The 20,131-nt window shown below is 47.9% G+C and overlaps 1 protein-coding gene across 2 annotated transcripts in view; it reads left to right on the forward strand.

Moving 5' to 3' along the window:
• INSR (insulin receptor) overlaps positions 1-20,131 on the forward strand; it is a 155,826-nt gene that overhangs the window by 91,622 nt on the left and 44,073 nt on the right. The window contains exons 4-11 of one of the 2 annotated variants that reach the window (XM_004477162.5): positions 3,628-3,776; positions 4,962-5,106; positions 9,126-9,340; positions 10,519-10,645; positions 11,238-11,488; positions 14,036-14,203; positions 17,625-17,826; positions 19,951-19,986. In XM_004477162.5, coding sequence (XP_004477219.1) covers positions 3,628-3,776; positions 4,962-5,106; positions 9,126-9,340; positions 10,519-10,645; positions 11,238-11,488; positions 14,036-14,203; positions 17,625-17,826; positions 19,951-19,986 — 1,293 coding nt within the window. The remainder of the gene's footprint in view (positions 1-3,627; positions 3,777-4,961; positions 5,107-9,125; positions 9,341-10,518; positions 10,646-11,237; positions 11,489-14,035; positions 14,204-17,624; positions 17,827-19,950; positions 19,987-20,131) is intronic. The other variant, XM_004477163.5, reaches the window with a different exon arrangement.

A 20,131-nucleotide genomic window follows, 5' to 3' on the forward strand; every position in this document is an offset into this window, starting at 1 on the left:
CATCTGAGAGTGGTGCTGATGCAAAGTCCCAGAAATCAGTTGGCTTTTATAAAGCGTATTTATTTGGGGTAGAAGCTTACAGTCATAAGGCCCTGAAGAGTCCAAGTCAAGGTACCATAAGAGGTACTTTCTCACCAAATGTCTGTTGCCACGTGTTGAAGCAAGATGACGGGCGATATCTGTGAGGGCTCAGCCTTCCTCTTCCCTCTTAAGGCTCCGTGGGTCCAACTTCTTCTGATCTCAGCTGTAGGCTGGCATAGGGCTTGTCTCTCCTCCCAGGGCTTGTTTCTTTCCGGGCTCAGCTGTTCTGGTCTCTTTGTAAGGTCAACTGTAGACCATCAGGCGAATGGCTCATGTCTCATCCTTGGGCCTCTGCTGTGTCTATGGAGCTATCCCTCTTCCTCTGTGTATCTTTTCTGTGTAGCTACTTCTGTGTTCTTGGTTGAGCATCCATTTATATAGCCCACCAAGGGGGCGGGAACTCAACCCTGCATGCCCCAATGACAAGGTCAAATCAAAGCCCTAATCTCGATTTAATCAGGTAAAATTAAATTCTCTGATTTTCATACCTCTGATTTTAATACAATCAAAGGGGTATCACGCCTGGAGGAACAGACTAGTTTACAAACAATCAGTACTTCTTTTTGGAAATTCATAAATAATATCAAATTGCCACACCATCTATGATCATCCCAAGTTACCTGCTAGCGTGGCTGGGAACTCTTTGCTAAGTAGAGGAGGACATTTGGGGGTGATTGTTGAGTTTGCCATGCAGGGTACAGGGCATTAGTCAGGATGGTGGGGGGGGGTACGTGGATACCCAAAATCTGGGTCACCGTTGACTCTTTTGCCCTCCAACATCCCAACCACCAACACATCCTGGTAACCTGATATCTCAGATCTGTCTGTTTCTTCAACCGTTCCAGCATCTTTCATGGCCAGCTGCCTTTGAAATCTCCCTGCTCATCATCCTGCTTCCATTCTAACCACGCATCAGCCAAAAGGAACCTTTAAAAATGGCTATCTGGGCATACCACATCCCTGCTTAAAACCCTCAGTGTGTCCCCATTGCTTGTGGATAAAAGTCCACATGCCTCATCCTGGGCCTCCATAGCTTCAGGAGGTCTCATTTCATTTCTGTGTCCTCCATGCCTGTGTCCACAGCCACACAGGCCCACCTGCTTTTCTTCCAACTAAGTTCATTCCTTCCTTGGTATTTTTGCACTTGTTGTTCCTTTTTGTTCTGCCCATTGCTCTTTGGATGACTGGGTGCTTCTCCTTCAATCCAGGGTGCAGCTTAAAGTCTGCCTGCCCAAAGAAGCTTTCCCTGCTTGATTGCCCTGTTCAAATTAGCCATTGAGTCAGTCTCAGGCACAGCTTCTATTTTAATTCTTCTCATGGCATTTATCACCAGCTGATATTTTTATTTTCAATTTATTATAATCTCCCTGGACCATAAGCTTCATGAGTATATCAGTTAGCTCTTGCTGCATAACAAACCATCCCCAAAATGTTGTGGATTTTATTTAAAACAGTTGTTTATTATTTCTCATATTTCTGCGGGTAGTCTAGTGGTTCATCTGAGCCTGGGTTGGTGTGTGGTTTAGGATGGCCTCACAGGTCTTACACGGGCAGCTGGGAGACCAGGTTCTCTCTAACCATCTCTCATCCTTTAGCAGGCTCATCTGGGCTTCTTCACATGGCAGTCTCAGGGTTCCCACAGCTGGGAAGGGCATGCTGCAATGCACAAGCACTTTTCACATGACTGAGTCCAGAGTCAAGCAGCAGGGAAAGAGCTCTTCCTCTTGGTGGGAGAGGCTGCCATGAACTTGTGGCTATTTGAAATATCCCACAGGAATATCAGATGGTCTGTTTCCTTTACCTGTGTTTGCCTACAGCTTAGAATAGGGGTTGGCGAAGGGTCTGATGGCTGATACATTTTACTTAATGGGCCAGATGGTCTCTGTCTCAACTACTCAGCTCTCCCCACTGTAGCATGAAAATGGCATAGGCAATAGGCAAACACATGGGCATGGCTGTCTTCCAATAATACTTTATTTACAAAAACAGGTGGCCACCTGGTTTGGGCTCCTGGGCTGTAGTTTACTGACTTCTGGCTTAGAATAGCACCTGTCGCCTAATGAGTACTCAGCGAATATTTGCAGACCCAATAAAATAACCCAAACATATGGTCACAAAGATCATTCTGAAGAATTGAATAAGAAGGGATGTGGAAGTAATGGCAATGGCATCAAAAGTACTACTATTAAAAGGGATCATTATCCTGCCAGTGACCAACAAGTTTTGTTTCCTATGTACTGGGTACTGTATGTGGTAAATATTGTTTAGTCCTCTCAACTACCCTGTGTAGGGAGGTAGTATTATTATCTCCACTCTATCCATGAGGAAGTGGAGACTTTGAGAGTGTAATAGTCAGGAAGCTTATGCGACAGAACCCCAGAGGAGATTTTTGGTACCCATACCAAAAAGTTGAGGGGATGGCTTCAGACACGGCTATACCCAGGAGCTCCAGTAATGTGTGCTATCAGTTTCTTTCCATCTCTTGGCTTCATTTCTCTGTATACTGTCAGCTAGCCAGTCTGTCCCCCCTACCCCCACTTTGGCAAGAAGGCCTTACCTCCCACACCATTTTTTTAGAAGGTACCAGGGATTGAACCCAGGACCTCATACATGGGAAGCAGGTGCTCAGATCACTGAGCTACACCAGCTCCCCAGCTACCGTACCCTCTTCGATGCTCCAAAACAAAAACAATTTCTCCTTCCAGGAAGTTCTAGTTCTAGCAGATCTCTCCCCAGGCTGACTCAGTGTGTGTACTTGCTTCTGAGTCCCTGCGGGGGATGATCTGGACCCTGTGTCCTCTCTGGACCTAGAGGGGTTGTGGCAGTCAAGAAGTGACCTCAGAGCCCCCCCCGTGAGGAGGGGCTGCTTCCCCAGGGCCTCCCAGGGCTTGTTCAGCGGAGGGCGCTGGGCTCCAGGCATGCAGAGCTGAGAGGCTTTGGACCAGTCACCCAGCTGTCAAATGTGGGGTTGTGTTCCCGTCGTGGCCACACAGCAAATTGCTGTCAGTTTGGGTAGCGGCCTACGTTCTGCCACTTTAACATGAAGACATCAGTTCTGCCCCTTTGGGGTAGTGGCACGAGTCCCATTACTTTGGGGTTAAAAGCAGCCAGCCCCTTGACTTCAGGGTCACTCTGTGGGACCCTTCACCTCGACGTAATGGCATGAGCCTAATACTTCAGGACAGCGGTTCTCACCTGGGGTTGATTTTGTCCTTCCAGGGACATTCAGAGATGTTTGGAGGCATTTTTGGTGATCATGCTGGGATGGTGGGGCAGGGGAGAGGGTGCTGGCATGGAGTGGGTGGGGTCAGAGGTGCTGCTCAATACCCTCCAGTGCACAGGACAGCCCTCCAAGACGAAGAATGCCCCAGCCCCTCATGTAACGAGTACGGAGGTTGAGGAACGCTGACTTAGGGTGACTGTGTATGTCAGGCACCCAGGACCTTTAACAGGGTGCTGTGTCTGCTTGTGGGAGGGGTCCTGCATGCACCGGGCACTGGCCTCTCCTGGCCGCCCCCTGACCCCCTTATTGTGTTTCTTTCTCAGCCTGATGTGTACCCCATGCCTGGGACCCTGCCCCAAGGTTTGCCACCTCATGGAAGGGGAGAAGACCATCGACTCAGTGACATCCGCCCAGGAGCTCCGAGGGTGCACCGTAGTCAACGGGAGTTTGATCATCAACATCCGCGGAGGCAGTGAGTCCCGCGGGGCGGGGGGCTGGCTGGTGCCGGGCAGCCGGTGCTACGTTCCCTGTGACTGGAGAGGGAACAGAGTCCAGCCGAGAACTTCCCTGGCAGAGATTCCGAGCCTCACTCACAAAGTCTACTCTAACAACCTCCATCAGTGGTTCTCCAATGAGTGGGCGCCTCGGAGGAGTTTGCTTTGAAACAAACACAGAGATTCTCATTTTCCAGGTTTGGAGTTGGGGCTTCCAGGAATTTGTATTTCCATTTTTAACTAGCAGGCACCATGTCCTATAGGTTAACTCCTCACCATGGGGGATTATGCTGCGGATTGTGTTTTAAGAAAACTATTGTATTGTGAATTTATAGAATGAAAAACTCAAAGGTTACTAAGAGTCACCTGGGTCACCTTTTCTTTAAAAAAGAAGAGAAAACTATTGTCATAGGCAAAAAGGCATTTGTCTTTATTTAGTCAGCAAATGTTTATTGACTACTTCCAGTGAACAGGGCAAAGTCTTTGCCATGACGGAGCTTATGCACAAGCGAATCAACGTATAATACAAGTTCAGGGATACAGATGTAGCAGGGGTCAGGAACCAGATAGTGAATATGTGGAATATACAAGTTGCTATTGCAGCTACTCAACTCTGCTATTGTAGCATGAAAGCTGCCACGGACAACAAGTAAATGAATGGGCCTGGTTGTGCACCAATAAAACTTTACATACAAAAGCAGATGGCAGGGCTGAATTTGGCCCCTGGGTCTTAGTTTGCTGATCCTTAGAATAGAGAATAAAGAGAAATTTTAGAGAAATTTCTGGTCTAGGGAGGTTGCTTTGAGACGATGCTGGAAGCAGCCAATCAAAGATATATAAGGAGAATATTCCAGGCAATGGAGTCAACAGGTGCAAAAGTCCTGAGGCAGAAGCATGGTTGGCCTCTTTAAGGAAAGACAGGGAGACTTGTGCATCTGGAGGGGGGTGAGTGAGGTGTTGTAAAAGATGAGGAAAGCAGTGTTTCCTTACTTATTTGCAGGCTCCATAGTACAGACTTTAGATTGTGTTCGAAGCATGATGGGCTTTGAGCAGAGTAGGTCAAAATCATTTGCAGCCTCAAGGTTAACTCCTTACCATGGGGGATTATGCAAAGATGAAAATATTTCTGCAGGGACTCACTGAATATTTTCTCCCTTCCCTAGACAACCTGGCAGCTGAGCTAGAGGCCAACCTCGGGCTCATCGAGGAGATTTCAGGGTATCTGAAAATTCGCCGCTCATACGCTCTTGTGTCACTTTCTTTTTTTCGGAAGTTACGTGTGATTCGAGGAGAGACCCTGGAAGTTGGGTATGTGTACATTATTCTTTGTTTGTTGCTTATTTTAGTTTGCCTGAGCTGCTATGACAAATACCACACAATTGGGTTGGCTTAAATAACGGAAATTTATTGGCTCACAGTTTTTTCTCTCCCTAAAGATTTATTTATTTATTACCCCCCTTCCCCTTCTCCCACCCTGCTGTTTTTTTTGCTTTCTGTGTTGTCTTCTCATTTTCTCTCCTCTAGGATTCACTAGGATTCAATCCTGGAGACCCCTGATATGGAGAGAGGTTCCCTGTCAACTGAGCTACTTGGTTTCTGCTGCACTTCACCTTGACTCTCCCCTTGTCTCTCCTTTGATGCGTCGTCATCTTGCTGCATAACTCACTTGCATGGGGCCTTGGCTTACCACACGGGCACTCGTGTGGGCACTGGCTCACCACGCGGGCCCTAGCATGGGCACTGACTTGCCGCATGGGCACGCTTTCTCTTCTTCTTTTTCACCAGGAGGCCCCAGGGATTGAAGCCAGGTCCTCCCATATGGTAGGCAGAAGCACTATCACTTAAGCCATATCCTCTTCTCTATTGGCTCACAGTTTTGGGGCTAGAAGTTCCAAATAGAGGCATCAGTAAGATGGTGCTGTCTCCCCAGCGTGTGTGACGTCCCAGTGCTGGTTGCAGGCAGTCCTCTGGGCTGCTTGGCTTGCTTCCTTCCTTGCCTCTCATGACATGGCGATGTCCTCTGCTTTCTCTTCCACATTCCGGTCACTTCTGGCTTCTGGCTCCTCCCCATGGCTTTTTCTACGTCTGAATTTCTTCTGCTTTTAAAGAACTCCGAAATTCTCATTCAGTCAGCTCACACCTTAGTTAAAATAACATCTTCAAGAGGTCCTTTTTATGATGGGTTCACATCACAGGAATGTGGATGAAGATGAAGAATGTTTCTAAACTGGGTCACACAATTCAGCCTGCCTCAGTGGCCCCCTCACACTAAGAATTTCATGAATTAAAAACATTTATGTTTGATGAGTACATTTTGGAGCTTTGCTTTACAGCGTGGATTACAGTTTACATTGTTGTTTACACTCTCCCCAGTCCATTCAGTGGGTTATGGCAGGATGTATAATGTCCTGCATCTGTCCCTGCATTATCATTCAGGACAACTCCAAGTCCTGAAAATGCCCCCACATCACATCTCTTTTTCCCTTTCCCTGCTCTTAGCAACTCCCGTGGCCACTGTCTCCACATCAGTGAAACAATTTCTTCCATTGCTAGAGTCACAATAATTCTACAGTAGGGTACCAGTAAATCCACTCTAATCCATATTTTATTCCTCCATCCTGAGGACCCTGGGATGGCGGAGATGTGGGGGACGGGTGGGGAGTAGAGTATATGGGAACCTCTTATACTTTTTAATGTAATATTTTCTGTGATCTATTTATCTTTAACAAATAATAATAAAATTTAAAAAAACTTATGAATTTTTAAAGTAAAAAAACTCTATCGGGAGTAAGTGCCTGGGAAACCCTTGGGAGGCAGGAACTGGCATTGGAACCTATCAGAAGATGCAGCCAAGGAAAATGATATGCCTTTTATAGTCACTCTGGGGAAAACACAGGGGGTACAGCCTAACCCCTGACCCCGCCAAGGGCACTGCCTGGAATTTGATAAATTCAGCGTCTAGGTATCTGGGCTGCATTGTGCATTGGCTATCATCTGAAGGGGGCATCCAGGCCCCTTCTCACTCCTTGGTCTCTTGAAATCTGTCCCACCTGTTCCTTGTGGAGATTCTCATCTCCTCTGGCCCATGGGATTCCACCCGCATGGAATTCTCCTGACTCCATCAGTTTCCTTTCTCATCTCCCTCCTATCATCATCCCTTTCCTTCTTCCACCTGCCCTTGTGAGTTGGGGTTCTAGGTTTCCAATCTTATCACCTATGCAGAGACCCCACAGTCCTGGCTTTTCTCCTTGCCCCCGTGTCTGCCTCTATCCACCTTAAGTGACTCCCAGGAACCTCTAGCTCCACATGCACAAAGTGGAACTCCTCTTCTTCCCCCAGCTGCATATTCTCATTTCTGAGATCCCCTCCTTAGACCACCGGAGTAGAAACTTTGAGGTACTGTTGACCCTAATTCACTTAGTAGAACAGCAGTATTCCTGACTAGCCATATTTCAGGCAGGTAGAGATTGACTCTTGGCAAGAAGTCTGGAAGAAAGTCATCTAATGATTCCATTGAAGACCCAGCTTCTTTCCATCTTTGTGCTCCTCATGGTCACAAAATGGCTGCCCCACCCCAGCCTTATATATATAGAAAAGGCAGGAAAAGGGGAAAGGGTCAAAGAGACATGACAATTGAGACAGCTCTTAAAAAACAACAACAGAGAAAACAACAACAACAACAAAAAACTTGCCTGTAAATTCCTCCCCCCAACTTTGATTTCTGCTTATATTTCATTGGCTAGAACTGGGTCACATGGCAGCTCCTAGCTGCTATGGAAGCTGGGAGAATAGATTCTTGGCTTTCCCAGCCACTAGAGTAGAGGAAGGTAAGGGAGAAGGGGGCTGTGAATGACTTTCAGGAAGGAAGCTAATCCACTGAATTGTTTCAACTGTCTTCCTTAAATGCTTGTCAGCTCAGGTTGCTATTTCTGCCATAAATATTTGCTGAAGCTCAGACCTTCCAGATCATTACAGTGGCCTCTTAACTGGACCTCTTGGGTCTAAACAAGAGCTATCCAATAGAAATATAAAGCAAATCACATTTCTTTCATTTCAAATGTTCTGGTAGCCACATTTATAAATGTTATAAGAAACCGGTGAAATTAATTTAAATATATTTTATTTACCTTATCTATGTTATTTCAACATATAATCAATATAAAACAGATTTTTAAAGATTTATTTTATTTCCTTATTTCTCCCCACCGCTTCATTGTCTGTACTTGCTGTGTCTGTTCATCTTCCTTGTTTCTTTTTAGGAGGCACTGGGAATCAAACCCAGGACCACCGATGTGAGAGAGAGGCACCTAATCACTTGAGCCACCTCCATTCCCTGCTTTGTTGTGTCTCTCATTATTTTTCCTTCTTGTGCCTCTTGTTGCATTATCCTGTTGCGTCAGCTTGCTGTGCCTGTGCGTGGTGCCAGCTCACTGTCTTTCTCGTCTTCTTTAGGAGGCACTGGAACCCTCTGCTCCCTGCTTTGTTTTATCTTTTGTTATGTTTTTTCTTTCCTGTGTCTCTTTTTGTGTTATCTTGTTGCATAAGCTTGCTGTGCCTGCCTATAGTGCCAGATCGCTGTCTTTTTAGGAGGCACTGGGAACTGAAACAGGCACCTCCTACGTGGTAGACAGGAGCGCAATCACTTGAGCCACCTCCACTTCCCAAAGGAGATCTTTTATGTCCTTTTTTTCATGCCAAGTCTTAGAAATTCGGTGTTTTTTTTTTTTTTCCTTCCAGTACAGTTTGGATTAGCCACATTTCAATTGTTCAGTAGCCACATGTGGCCAGTGGCTTCTGTATTAGACAGTACAGGCCTAGATGCTTCCCTTCTCCCACCCCCTGCATTCTGGGTGGTCTACTTTTCATTTGAAAACACAGGTCTGATTAAGTTCCTACCCAGTTCTAATTTACTTCAGTGGCTCCCTTCTGCCTTCCATTGAAGAAGCTATGTTCTTAGTCTGGCATGAAATGTCCTGGAAGGTTAGGCCCATTGCAGCTTTTCAGCCTTGTTTCCTGTCACCTCTTGAGCCTGGGAAGGCAATTCTTGCTTATTCCCAGGCCCTCTTTCTGCTCAGCGGCCTCAGTGCCTCTGGCCTTTCCCCTCTGCAAAATCCACTTCTCCGTCCATCACAATTTCACCCCCTCCTTGAAGATCTAGCTCAGACACCTTCTCTGTCATGAAGACTCCCTCAACTCCCATTCAACAAATATTTATTAAGGATATGGCAAGCAAGTTGTTAGGACTCCAGTTGAGGCCCGCCATCGTGGATTTGAACTCTTGTAAAGAAGACAAGCTAAAGAGTAACTACGTGTGTATGTCTCCCTAGGAACTACTCCTTCTATGCCTTGGACAACCAGAACCTAAGGCAGCTATGGGACTGGAGCAAACATAACCTCACCATCACTCAGGGGAAACTCTTCTTTCACTACAACCCCAAACTCTGCTTGTCAGAAATCCACAAGATGGAAGAAGTTTCTGGAACCAAGGGACGCCAGGAGCGGAATGACATTGCTCTGAAGACCAATGGGGACCAGGCATCCTGTAAGTGGTGCTGCCCTCTGATGCACAGATCCTTTCCCCTTGGTCACCACATGGCGCCCAGGGGGTGGGGTGTCACTGCCTGCCAATATGCTAAGACAACTCTATGTGTGGTGGGCTTCCTGAAATGCGGAGGGTGGGGATTGCACGTTCTGTCTCCACTGAGTACAGTGCTTGATATCTGAAAGGTATCAGATGAGCATTCATGCTTGCATGAGTGAATGAATGACACTTCTGGATACTTCCCCTGGGAAGCAGATGCCAAGATGGAGTTAGAAGTGCAAAAATTGTCTCGGGAGTTCTGCCTGTGAAATATAAAGGGGGAGAAGGAGCCAGAGCAGGCAGGGAGAACCTGGGTCTGACTCCATGAGTGGAGAGGCAGGAGGAAGGGGGATGGGACAGGGAGACAGACCCTCAGGCAACAGTGCAGTCCTGAGAGCCTCACCCAGGCCCAGGGAGCTCCCAGGCAAAGACCATCCATAGGAGAGTCCCGCACCGGGTGGAAATGGCTGGGCTCTGCCAGGCTGCAGCAGATTCTGCAAGTGCTCTAGCTGGAGGCTGTCTGCTCACGGCGCTCCCGTGACAGGTTGCCATTTGAAGGGACATCTGAGTGGAGCCCAGGGCTTTCGTAACATCCTCTTGGGGATTTAATTCTTATAGCAGAATGTGGTCCAAACTGTGGGGATGTCTGAAATTGGGTTGGGGCTGGAAGGAAGGCTTGCCATCCAGGCCAAGAGGATGGCTTCTGACGCATCTCCCCAAGGTCCTGGGATCTGCCTTCTCTCGAAACTCATAGAGCCTGAGTTCTTTTGCACTGGAGTTGCACCCTCTGACAAGGTAGGCTCAAAAGTTCACATGCAAGATGGCTGTCACTCTTGAAAAATCCCATCTCCCAATACTTTATTGCCTGGGGGAGTAGACTGCTGTTATTTGGTTTCCAGCAAAGCCATTGGCTTGTGTTAGGAGCCGGGCTGCACGGCCAGCTCTTGCCTTTGAGCCCCACCATTTGCACCCAGTGGGGTGAGCCGTTCCCACTTGGAGGGGCCCGAGCCAATGAGTCCCATTGCAGAAACAGCGGGCTGTCACCTGCCTCCTCCCAGCCTCATGTGTAGGTGTGGAATCCACCGCCTCAGCCTGAAACAACTTATTCAGGGAGCCTGGTTTGTTTTTAACTTTTCTAGGTGAAAATGAATTGCTTAAATTTTCTGACATCCGGACATCTTTTGACAAGATCTTGCTGAGATGGGAGCCGTACTGGCCCCCTGACTTCCGAGACCTCCTGGGGTTTATGCTCTTCTACAAAGAGGCGTAAGTAGAAGAGCGAGCGTTAGGGGTGCCGCAGAGACCAGGCCTGGCGAGCTCTGAGGCTGGTCTTTCCCCTTGGGGTTGTCACTATCTCCCATCTTACTTATTGAATGAGTTTCCCAGGGGTCTTCTTACAATCTCACCAGTTGGAGTGTGAAGTGGATAATGTCCCTTTTCTGCAGACCCTGAAGCAGATGGGTTTCTTTTGGGGGTCTAAGTTTGCCCCTGATGTTTACGACTCATCAGACATTCTTAGAAAAAGAGCTCAGACTGCCTAGGAGTTTTGAGCCTGAGGCCTTGTTGGAATTAGTCCTACTGATAATAGTCCCATCTCTTCAGTAAGTGCAGGGTCTATCCTGAGAAGTCACACATTCCCTCACGTGGTCTTACCAATTACTTTTGACATAGTTGCTTCCAGTGTTGTTGGGAAGTGGAGACTTTGGGGCAGGAGGTCACTTTCTCTTTGGCTATTCCTCTGTCCTTTTTTCTCATGGTTCAAGATGGTTGGGTAAATAAGATGGGAGCCCAGTAGGATGTGGCTCTCAGAGCAGGAGTAACAAAACGATAAGCGCCTTCTCATCTTTCATCTTGAAAGCCCTTATCAGAACGTGACGGAGTTTGATGGGCAGGATGCCTGTGGCTCCAACAGCTGGACGGTGGTGGACATTGACCCACCCCAGAGGTCCAATGACCCCAAGTCTCAGAGCCAGCCTGGTTGGCTGATGCGCAATCTCAAGCCCTGGACCCAGTATGCCATCTTTGTCAAGACATTGGTCACCTTTTCTGATGAGCGCCGGACTTACGGGGCCAAGAGTGACATCATCTACGTCCAGACGGAAGCCACCAGTAAGTGTTTCTTATGAATGGGGATGTGAACACGAATGGGTTCCTTGCCTTTCCCAGGCTGACACAGCAATGTCAGATGAAATGCTCTTTGGCATGGTTGTTGGCTGCTAAAGGAGTTTCTTTTTGCAGAATATACATTTGGCTATGAAGTTTCTTTTTGCAGAATATACATTTGCTCTTCCTACTAGGGGAGATTTTCAAATATTTGAAAGCATTTCAAATATTTGCAAGTATTTAAAATATTTGCAAAACAATTACAGCTTCAACAATGACGAACGGTTTGCCATTTTTTGTTTCATCTGTGTTCTCCCTCACTTTTTTTTTTTTGGGTGGGAGTATTTCATAGCATGTTAGTGTTTTTGTAAAGTGTGAATCTTTCTGAACGTGGCTGTTTGCTCCCTAGGAAACATTTGCCAGTGCCTGGAGACATATTTTATTGTTATGACTGCGGGGTGCGTGAGGGGTACTGGCACTGGTGAGTGGGAGCGGCTGTGGCTCACCATCCTAAGATGTACAGAAGAGTCTCCCATGACAAAGACTTAGCCAACCCCAAATGTCAACAGTAAAACCTTACAAATAGGCCCCAGCTTCTGCCTCAGCTAGTTCCCTCCCACCCTGTGTTCTCCAGCAGTACCAGAGGACTTAGAGTTTTTGGAAACTTCCAGCTTCCAGGCCTTTAAACACGCTGCCTTGAGAGCCCTACCCCTCAACAACTCCCTCTGCCCCCTTCATTCTCAAGGAAAGCTTTTGCAGAGAATTTTGGGGGAATGTTAGATTGAACAGCATGAAGTTGCCAGAGTTTGTCCTGCTGTTGGGTTCAATTGGGACAATTTGCACGCAAGGAGTGCCGTGCCACACAGGGGTGTCCCCGCATAGGGGAGCCCCATGTGCAAGGAGTGTGCTCCGTAAGGAGAGCCGCTCAGTGCAAAAGAAAGTGCAGCCTGCCCAGGAATGGTGCTGCACACACGGAGAGCTGACATATGATGACACAACCAAAAGAAACACAGATTCCCGTGCTGCTGACAACAACAGAAGCAGACAAAGAAGAACACGCAGCAAATAGACACAGAGAACAGACAACTGGGGTGGGGAGGGGGAGAGGGAGGAGGGAGGAAAAAACAAACAAAAAACTCCCCGAAAAATGTGAGTTTATTCGTCTCTTCCCACCATCTCTTCTTCCCCTGGGGTCAGCCCACTGCCCGGAACAGAGACAGCTTGCCACACAGCTGAAGAGATATTTGTTGCATAAATGGATGAATGAATGTCTATCATCTGTGATACAGATGGACTGTGATTGGTACTAAGTTCGCAGAAACTTCCGTTAACTTCTAACAGCCTCTGAAATACTGCAGTATGATCATGTCAATTACTGCCAGTATCGCAGCAATGCAATTCAATTCCAGTTCTAGCTACCTGGAGTGAGGCCGGACCCCACAGCTTCAAGGCAGCCCGCTACAAGATTGTCCTTCGGGAACCAGGCACAAGTCCGGGGCCCAGGCTCCCCCCTTCACTTCCAACCACTTGGCTATAAATTTGGGGCTTCTCACTGCTCTCTTGGATTCCATAATTTGCTACAACAACTCAGAGTACTCACTGAAAACGCTATACTTGCAAGAATAATTTCATTAATAGTAAAAGACTACCAATTGGAAGAAGCCAACAGAAGAGATACAGAGGGCGGGTTCTGGGAAAGTCTCAGGTGCAGGCTTCTGCATTTTACTCTGCATCACCCTCTTAACCATGGAAGCTCACCTGAGCCTCAAGGATCCCGAATTTCTATGGGGTTTCATTACGTAGAGTATGATGGATGCAAGTAGTGCCCATGTGGTTGAATTCCTTCTCTAGTTCATGACAAGGTTCAAATCCCAAACTCCCTGATCACTTGGTTGATTTAAAAAAAAAATTTTTTTATTGAATTGTCTTTTTTTTTTTAAAAGATACATAGATGACAAAAAATGTTACATTAAAAAATATAAGAGGTTCCCACATACACCACACTCCCCCACCCCACTCCTCCCACATCAATAACCTCTTTCATCATTGTGGCACATTCATTGCACCACAGTTGATTATAGTTTACATCGTAGTTTGCACTCTCCCTCAGCACATTCAGTGGGTTAAGGCAGAATATATAATGTACAGCATCTGACCGTGCAATATCATTTAGGACTGCAGCCCCTCACCCTGAGACTATGATGTCATCTCATCAGCATGGGAACTATCAGGCCAGGCACTGGGCCCCCATAATAACAAAAAATTCAGCGATCATGGGAAATTCCGAGGGTTTGAAGTTACCACCTCCCTTAGGCTGGGGAAACACAGACCAACCACGTTTCCCATTATTCCACAGCAACCCACTTTCCGGTGAACACCCCAATTGTCTCCAGTTTTCTCCGATTTTAACTTGCGTGCCCTCCACCCAACTCAGTCTCCGATTTTAAATAACCCTGCCGCGAAACCCCTGGTGATTCCTTTAACCCGCGAGCCCTCCTCCCAACTGTGTGTGCCCTCGCCCTCACCTGGGACCGTTTCCTCTCTCCTTTGCAGACCCTTCCGTCCCCCTGGACCCCATCTCGGTTTCCAACTCCTCGTCCCAGATCATTTTGAAGTGGAAGCCTCCCTCCGACCCCAATGGCAACATCACACACTACCTGGTTTTCTGGGAGAGGCAGGCGGAAGACAGTGAGCTGTTCGAGCTGGATTACTGCCTCAAAGGTGAGCGCCGGCTTCACGCAAGGCCCATTCTCTTTCCAGGGAAGCCATGCTTCCCTCCTGTTTCTCAGTGTGTGCGGACACGCACACGTGTGCACACCCATGCACACACGTGTGCACACACAACACTCTCGCAGATGAAAACACGCACAAACCCTTCTAAACATCCTAACGCACGCTCTGAGGACTTGCCCCTGAAAGCAGATATTTCCCATACTTTGGCTCCATTTTCCTCTGGTGCTGCCTCCTCCTCCATGTAATTCCCCCTTCCTCTCCCCTTCTACATCCTCCCCTCCCCCCATACCTGTTGTGGACTCAGCTGTGTCCTTAACCCATGCAGCACTTGTGTGCAGAGCTAGAAGCGCAACCCAGAGATACAGCACTTGTGTGCAAAGCTAGAAGCGCAACCCAGAGATACAGCACTTGTGTGCAAAGCTAGAAGCGCAACCCAGAGCGTAAAGAGGTTACAGACAGAGTCAGGAAAGGTTTCTGGCCCGGTTGGATTGGGTTTAAGGCCCTCGAATGTCACAGCAAGGAACTCTAATCTCCTAATCTCTCCCGTGCTTTTAATGAAAAAACCCGTACTAACGGCAATGATTTTCAGGCTTTAATTTTGTTTACCTCGTCCAGGAAAATATTTTCTGTCTTAAATCCGTTTTTGAAAGTGAGTTCAAAATTCATTTTCAGTTGGGTTTAAACAAAAAAAAACACACCCATGAAAACTGGAGAAACAAAAAACAAGTCTTTTTGTCTTAGTGCTTTCTTTAGTATTCGTCAGAGGCTTTGAGTTAGTAATATCCTCAGCTGGTGACTTGCTGTAGGGCTTTGGGCAAGTCCCCCGGCTTGCCCCGGTCTGCGTCCTTTTCGGGAGAAAGGGCGGAAGGACAGATGACATGCTGGGAGCTGTCCCAGCTCTCGAGTCATGTGCTAATAGCATGCCTGTGATCTCATCCACCGCCTGAGCTGAGGGACGCAAAACGTGATTTATCTCTTCGGCGGCTTTATATAACTGGAGCGCGAGCCCAGCGACCGCTCTGCTGTGAGCCTTGGCCCTGCGCTGCAGTTAACGGGAACCACCAGCCAGCGCTGTGACCGGCAGCGTCCGGGCTGGACTTTTATGGCGAAACAGGTCACCAAGTTTCAGGCCACGGATGCCGGAAAGGGGTCACAGGCGTCAGGACTGACTGTGTCCTGCCAATTGTCCCTTCTGCTCCAGAAAACTGCCAGGAGTCCTTTTACTAAGGAAATCCTGGGTTGCTGTGTTCTTTTCCTCCAAGCTGTAATGCCACATCTAGCCCCCACCCAGCAGTTAACCCAGTCAGGTTATGCGGTATCTATGAATAAGCTTAAATATTTTTAAGAGTCCCTTGTGGGCTTTCAACGCCTTATAAACACTTGGGTTTCCGAGTGGCTATTCACCATTCACAGGAAGGTACTTGACGCTCATTTAGCGCTCACTGTCTACACTCGGAGGCACTGAAAGGGATGGGAAGAAGTGGAGTTCCCTTTGGCCGGGCAGACACATCAGATACCTGGCAGGGGTGGGGCGTCGCTGGGCACTGAGGGTAGGAGTGGAAAGGTGACTCTGGAGACTCTCCGTGGATTTTGTCCTGCAGGAAGAGTAGCGTTCACACCTCATGGTTGTGGGACAGATGTTACCAGTGGGGACTACTGGGATTTGACCCCAGGGCTCAAGGCACAGCCTGAGGTGGTATTTATTTTAATTTTTTAATTTTTTGTGAGTTTACTTATCATATTTATTTATTTTTATTAAATTGTCTTTTTTATAAAGTACAAAGATCACAAACAAGTGTTACGTTAAAAAATACAAGAGGTTCCCATATACCCCCCCATTCCCCCACTCCTCCCACATCCACAACCTCTTTCAACATTGTGGCACATTCATTGCATTTGGTGAGTACATTTTGGAGCACTGCTGCACCACATGGATAGTGGTTTACATTGTAGTTTACACTCTCCCCCACTCCATTCAGTGGGTTATGGCAGGATATATAATGTCTAGCGTCTGTCCCTGCAATATCATTTAGGACAACTCCAAGTTCGGAAACTGCCCCCACATCACATCTGTTCTTCCCTCTCCCTGCCCTCAGCAACTACCATGGCCACTTTCTCCAGATCAATGATATAGTTTCTTCCATTACTAGTCACAATCGTTCTATAGTAGAACACCAGTAAGTCCACTCTAATCCATACTCTATTCCTCCATCCTGTGGACCCTGGGTTGGTGATGTCCACTCCACAGAGGTGGTATTTAAAAACCAGTTTTGTTTGTTCAGAGCTGCCACCTTGAGAAGATGTTTCTTTCCTCCTCGTTTCTGTTTTGCTTGTTTTGTTTTGAATTTCTTTTTCTATGCTTATTTGACAAATTTCTTCCCCGGCTTTTTTCTCATATCTTTAGTCCAGGGTTTCTCACACTCAGAGCCACTTGGCTGGATAATTCTTGGTGGTGGAGGATATCTTGGGCATTGTAGGATGTTTAGCAGAATCCCTGATCTCCTTCCACAAGAAGCCAGTCGCACCTCCCTGCCCCTAGTCATGAAAATCAAACGCTGAGCAACGCCCCCTGAGGGCCAGAATTGCACTGAGAGCTACCGCTTTAGCCTGCCTTATGGATTCGTGAATGGATGGCAGATTCTTTAATTTGTGCTGTGCAGTCTGATTACTCAGTATAACTGTCAGCTCTGTAAGTCAGATTCTTGAGAGTTCCATGTGGAATTCTGCTCTGCCGTCTTGTCAATTGCTATTTCTGTGGTTGATTGGCTGTTTGATTCATTTGTCCATTTAACTGTGACCTGTCATCTCCCCTCCCTTTCCGACCCCAGCCCCCACTACTCTCTCCCTCATCCCCTTCTAGCTATATTGGGTCCTTGGTGTTTCATCTGCCAAGAAAATTCCTACTCTAGGCCTTTGCACTTGTTCTGCTCTGCCTGAATTAATTTTCTCCAAGATATGTGCTATGGTTCATTGCTTTACTTAATTCAGGACTGCTCAGTGGTCACCTTCTCTGAGGCCACTTTACAAAAAAACAAAAACAAAAAACACCCCCCCCACCCCAATATCTACTTCTGTTGTTTTACCCTGATTTGAAGTACTCAGCACCTTTGGACATATGATGTAGGTGTTTATTAGTTTATTGTATATTTCCCCTCTACCCCCACTAGACGTAAGTGCCACAAGGGCATGGATTTTGTCTGGGTACCTGCCGTCCTAGCCCCATGGCGTTACAGCATCCAACAATTTCCAGAACGCCTCGAGATGCGTCTTCTCAGCCGAGGGTCATGGGACCCCCGAGAGGGAGGCGTTTCCTTTCCGCAGTAGAACGGAACCCAGCCCCAGCCCCTCGCCCACGGGTGGGGTGTGTCGGGGAGGGACCTCTGAGCCCGCCTGCTCTATCTCTCCTTAGGGCTGAAGCTGCCCTCCCGGACCTGGTCCCCGCCATTCGAGTCCGAGGATGCTCAGAAGCACAATCAGAGTGAGTACGAGGAGTCAGCCGGCGAATGCTGCTCCTGCCCCAAGACCGACTCTCAGATCCTGAAGGAGCTGGAGGAGTCTTCGTTTCGGAAGACGTTTGAGGACTACCTGCACAATGTGGTTTTCGTCCCCAGGTCAGGACTTTTCGTGGCGGGGGGCTGTGTTGGGTGGGGTTGGTGGGGGCAGGACTTCTGGAACCAGGTGAAGCAGCCACGCCAGAGGGACCTCCGGAGGTGGGTGGGGCCCAGAGCCCACCCTCTTCTCTGGACAGAGGAAGAGATTTTGCAATTTCGCCAGCACGCTCACCAGGAATAGCAAATAATCAGGAAAAAAGAGATTATTTTACTCCAAGGAAGTGTTTTAAAAGCCCAGCATCTTCTTTCCTACGTCCCCAAAATCTTTGCCCCAGCCTCCAGGTCTCCTTCTCTGTTCTGAAATGAACCAATTAACTGACTGAGGCAAACCTGAGAAATGCCTGCCCAGTCCCAAGCTTGATTTATCACTGAGTCTAAAACGCAGGGCCTTCTCTTTTTCCCTTTAAGCCCTGTAACTTCTTTTGCATCCTTCTTGGACTTTTCACAGCAGTATCAAAATCTGGAGGCTCTTCTGGTTTAAATATGTTAAGTTTTCCTGTCATGTGAGTAAAGGGATTTGCTGATAGACATCCTGAACTACTGAGAGAGGGTTTGTAGTAAACTAACTCTCATCTTTTTTGTTTATATATATATGTATATATATATATATAATATACATGTATATGTATGTTTGTATGTGTTTTTAGGAGATACGGGTATTGAACCTGGGACCTTGTACGTGGGAAGCAGGCTCTCAACCACTGAGCTATACTGCTCCCCTACTCTCACCTTTTAATCCATCTTTACCTTTACTGCAAACAAAAGCACTTTTGCAAAAGTGGATCACAGTGTCTGCAGCCCACTCCACAGACCATCATGGACACGACCGGTCCGTCTTACACACGTTCCTCTGCGAGTTCTGCCTTCAGAGACCTGGTTTCCAGTTGCATGGGGGTGGGGACGCTGAAGGTACCTATGTACCTGCCTCCAGGCTGTGCACTGTGGAGCTTGAGAGGTGGAACAGTGGAGCCGTTCCACCCCAGGAGGCTGGGTGTGGTGGGCTACTTCAAACGCTCTGTGCCTCAGTTTCCTTACCTGCAAAATGGAGATAATAGTAGTTCCTATCTCATAGGGTTATGGTGAGATGAAATGAATTATACAGAGTCTCCCCTTGGCATGATCAACATCTGGAGTCAGATTCTTGGCCTCCTCTCCTCCCCCGCCCCCCGCCCTAGATGGCAGTAGCTCTCCAAGTATTGAAAACCAAAAAATACTTCTGGAAATTGCCAGATATCTGCCAGGGGGTGGGGGGCAAAGTCACCCCTGGTTGGGACCCCTGAGTTAATGAGTAAAGATTAAATGATTCAAGTGCTTAGAAGAAAGCCTGGCATAAAGTGGGTGCTCAGCCAGGGTTAGCAACTAGTAATTTTAAAAAAAAATCTCCATCGTATTTTCCTGTGAATTTGTGTAGTAACCCAAGCAGCTGCCGCTCCCTCTATCACAGGTCCCCCTGCTGTGTTTCTGAGCTGGCGATGGACTTGCCTCAGCTTGTGTCCCAGCTGTGGGGGACCTGGGCTTTGAGCCCAGATTGGTGTATTCATAGCCAGCCTTCCCCTCTCCCTCCCCCTCCCTAGGATGTTAGCAGGTGGCTCCATAAAAATGCCACTTCCAAAGTGAACTGAAGCCCCAAACATTTTACGCTGGGCTAATGCAAGATTCTAAAGTGTGTCTCTTTAGATATCTGCCACGGCTACTCATCCACAGTCTATTCTCCAGAAACACCAAGAAGTCACTTTGTTTTCCCTTTCTTGCATTTTCCCAATGACCCTGAGTCCAAAGAATGCTCAGTGGCCCGGTCCAGGCGTCGAAGCAGTTACTGTTTTACCCGTCAAAAACAAAGTGCTGCTGGAACTTGAGTCACTCCTGCGGTTTAAGGGCACGCGGGCTCGACGCCCCCAGGTCTCTGGGCCTCACTCCCTCTGATTTCTTTTCTCTTGCTGGGTTGTGTGTACCGGCTGGGGACAGTGAGGTCAGTTCCGCCCCTCTGGTGGTGGGAGCGAGTGACCAGGGTCAAGTGCTGGCTCGGGCTGCTTGGCTGCAACGTGGCCTTTGGGTCCCAGAGTCAGGAATTCTGGCTGAGGAAATTCTGTCTGCCCTCAAAGCAAGTTGGTTTTGTTTTCACAGAAAAACCTCTTCAGGGCCTGGCGCTGAGGACAGTAGGTACGACTCACCTGTGGGGCGTCTGAGGGCCCCCTGTGGGGCCCCTGTGGCTCCTGGGCGCAGGGCCAGCGGGCCAAGCGGGCGGGAAGCATGCGGCGTGCCTTGGAGATTCCAGGGGCTTCTGCGGCTTTGTTGCATGCCATGG

The sequence above is a fragment of the Dasypus novemcinctus genome, chromosome 19 (genome assembly GCF_030445035.2).
Source record: "Dasypus novemcinctus isolate mDasNov1 chromosome 19, mDasNov1.1.hap2, whole genome shotgun sequence".
Lineage (NCBI taxonomy): Eukaryota > Metazoa > Chordata > Mammalia > Cingulata > Dasypodidae > Dasypus > Dasypus novemcinctus.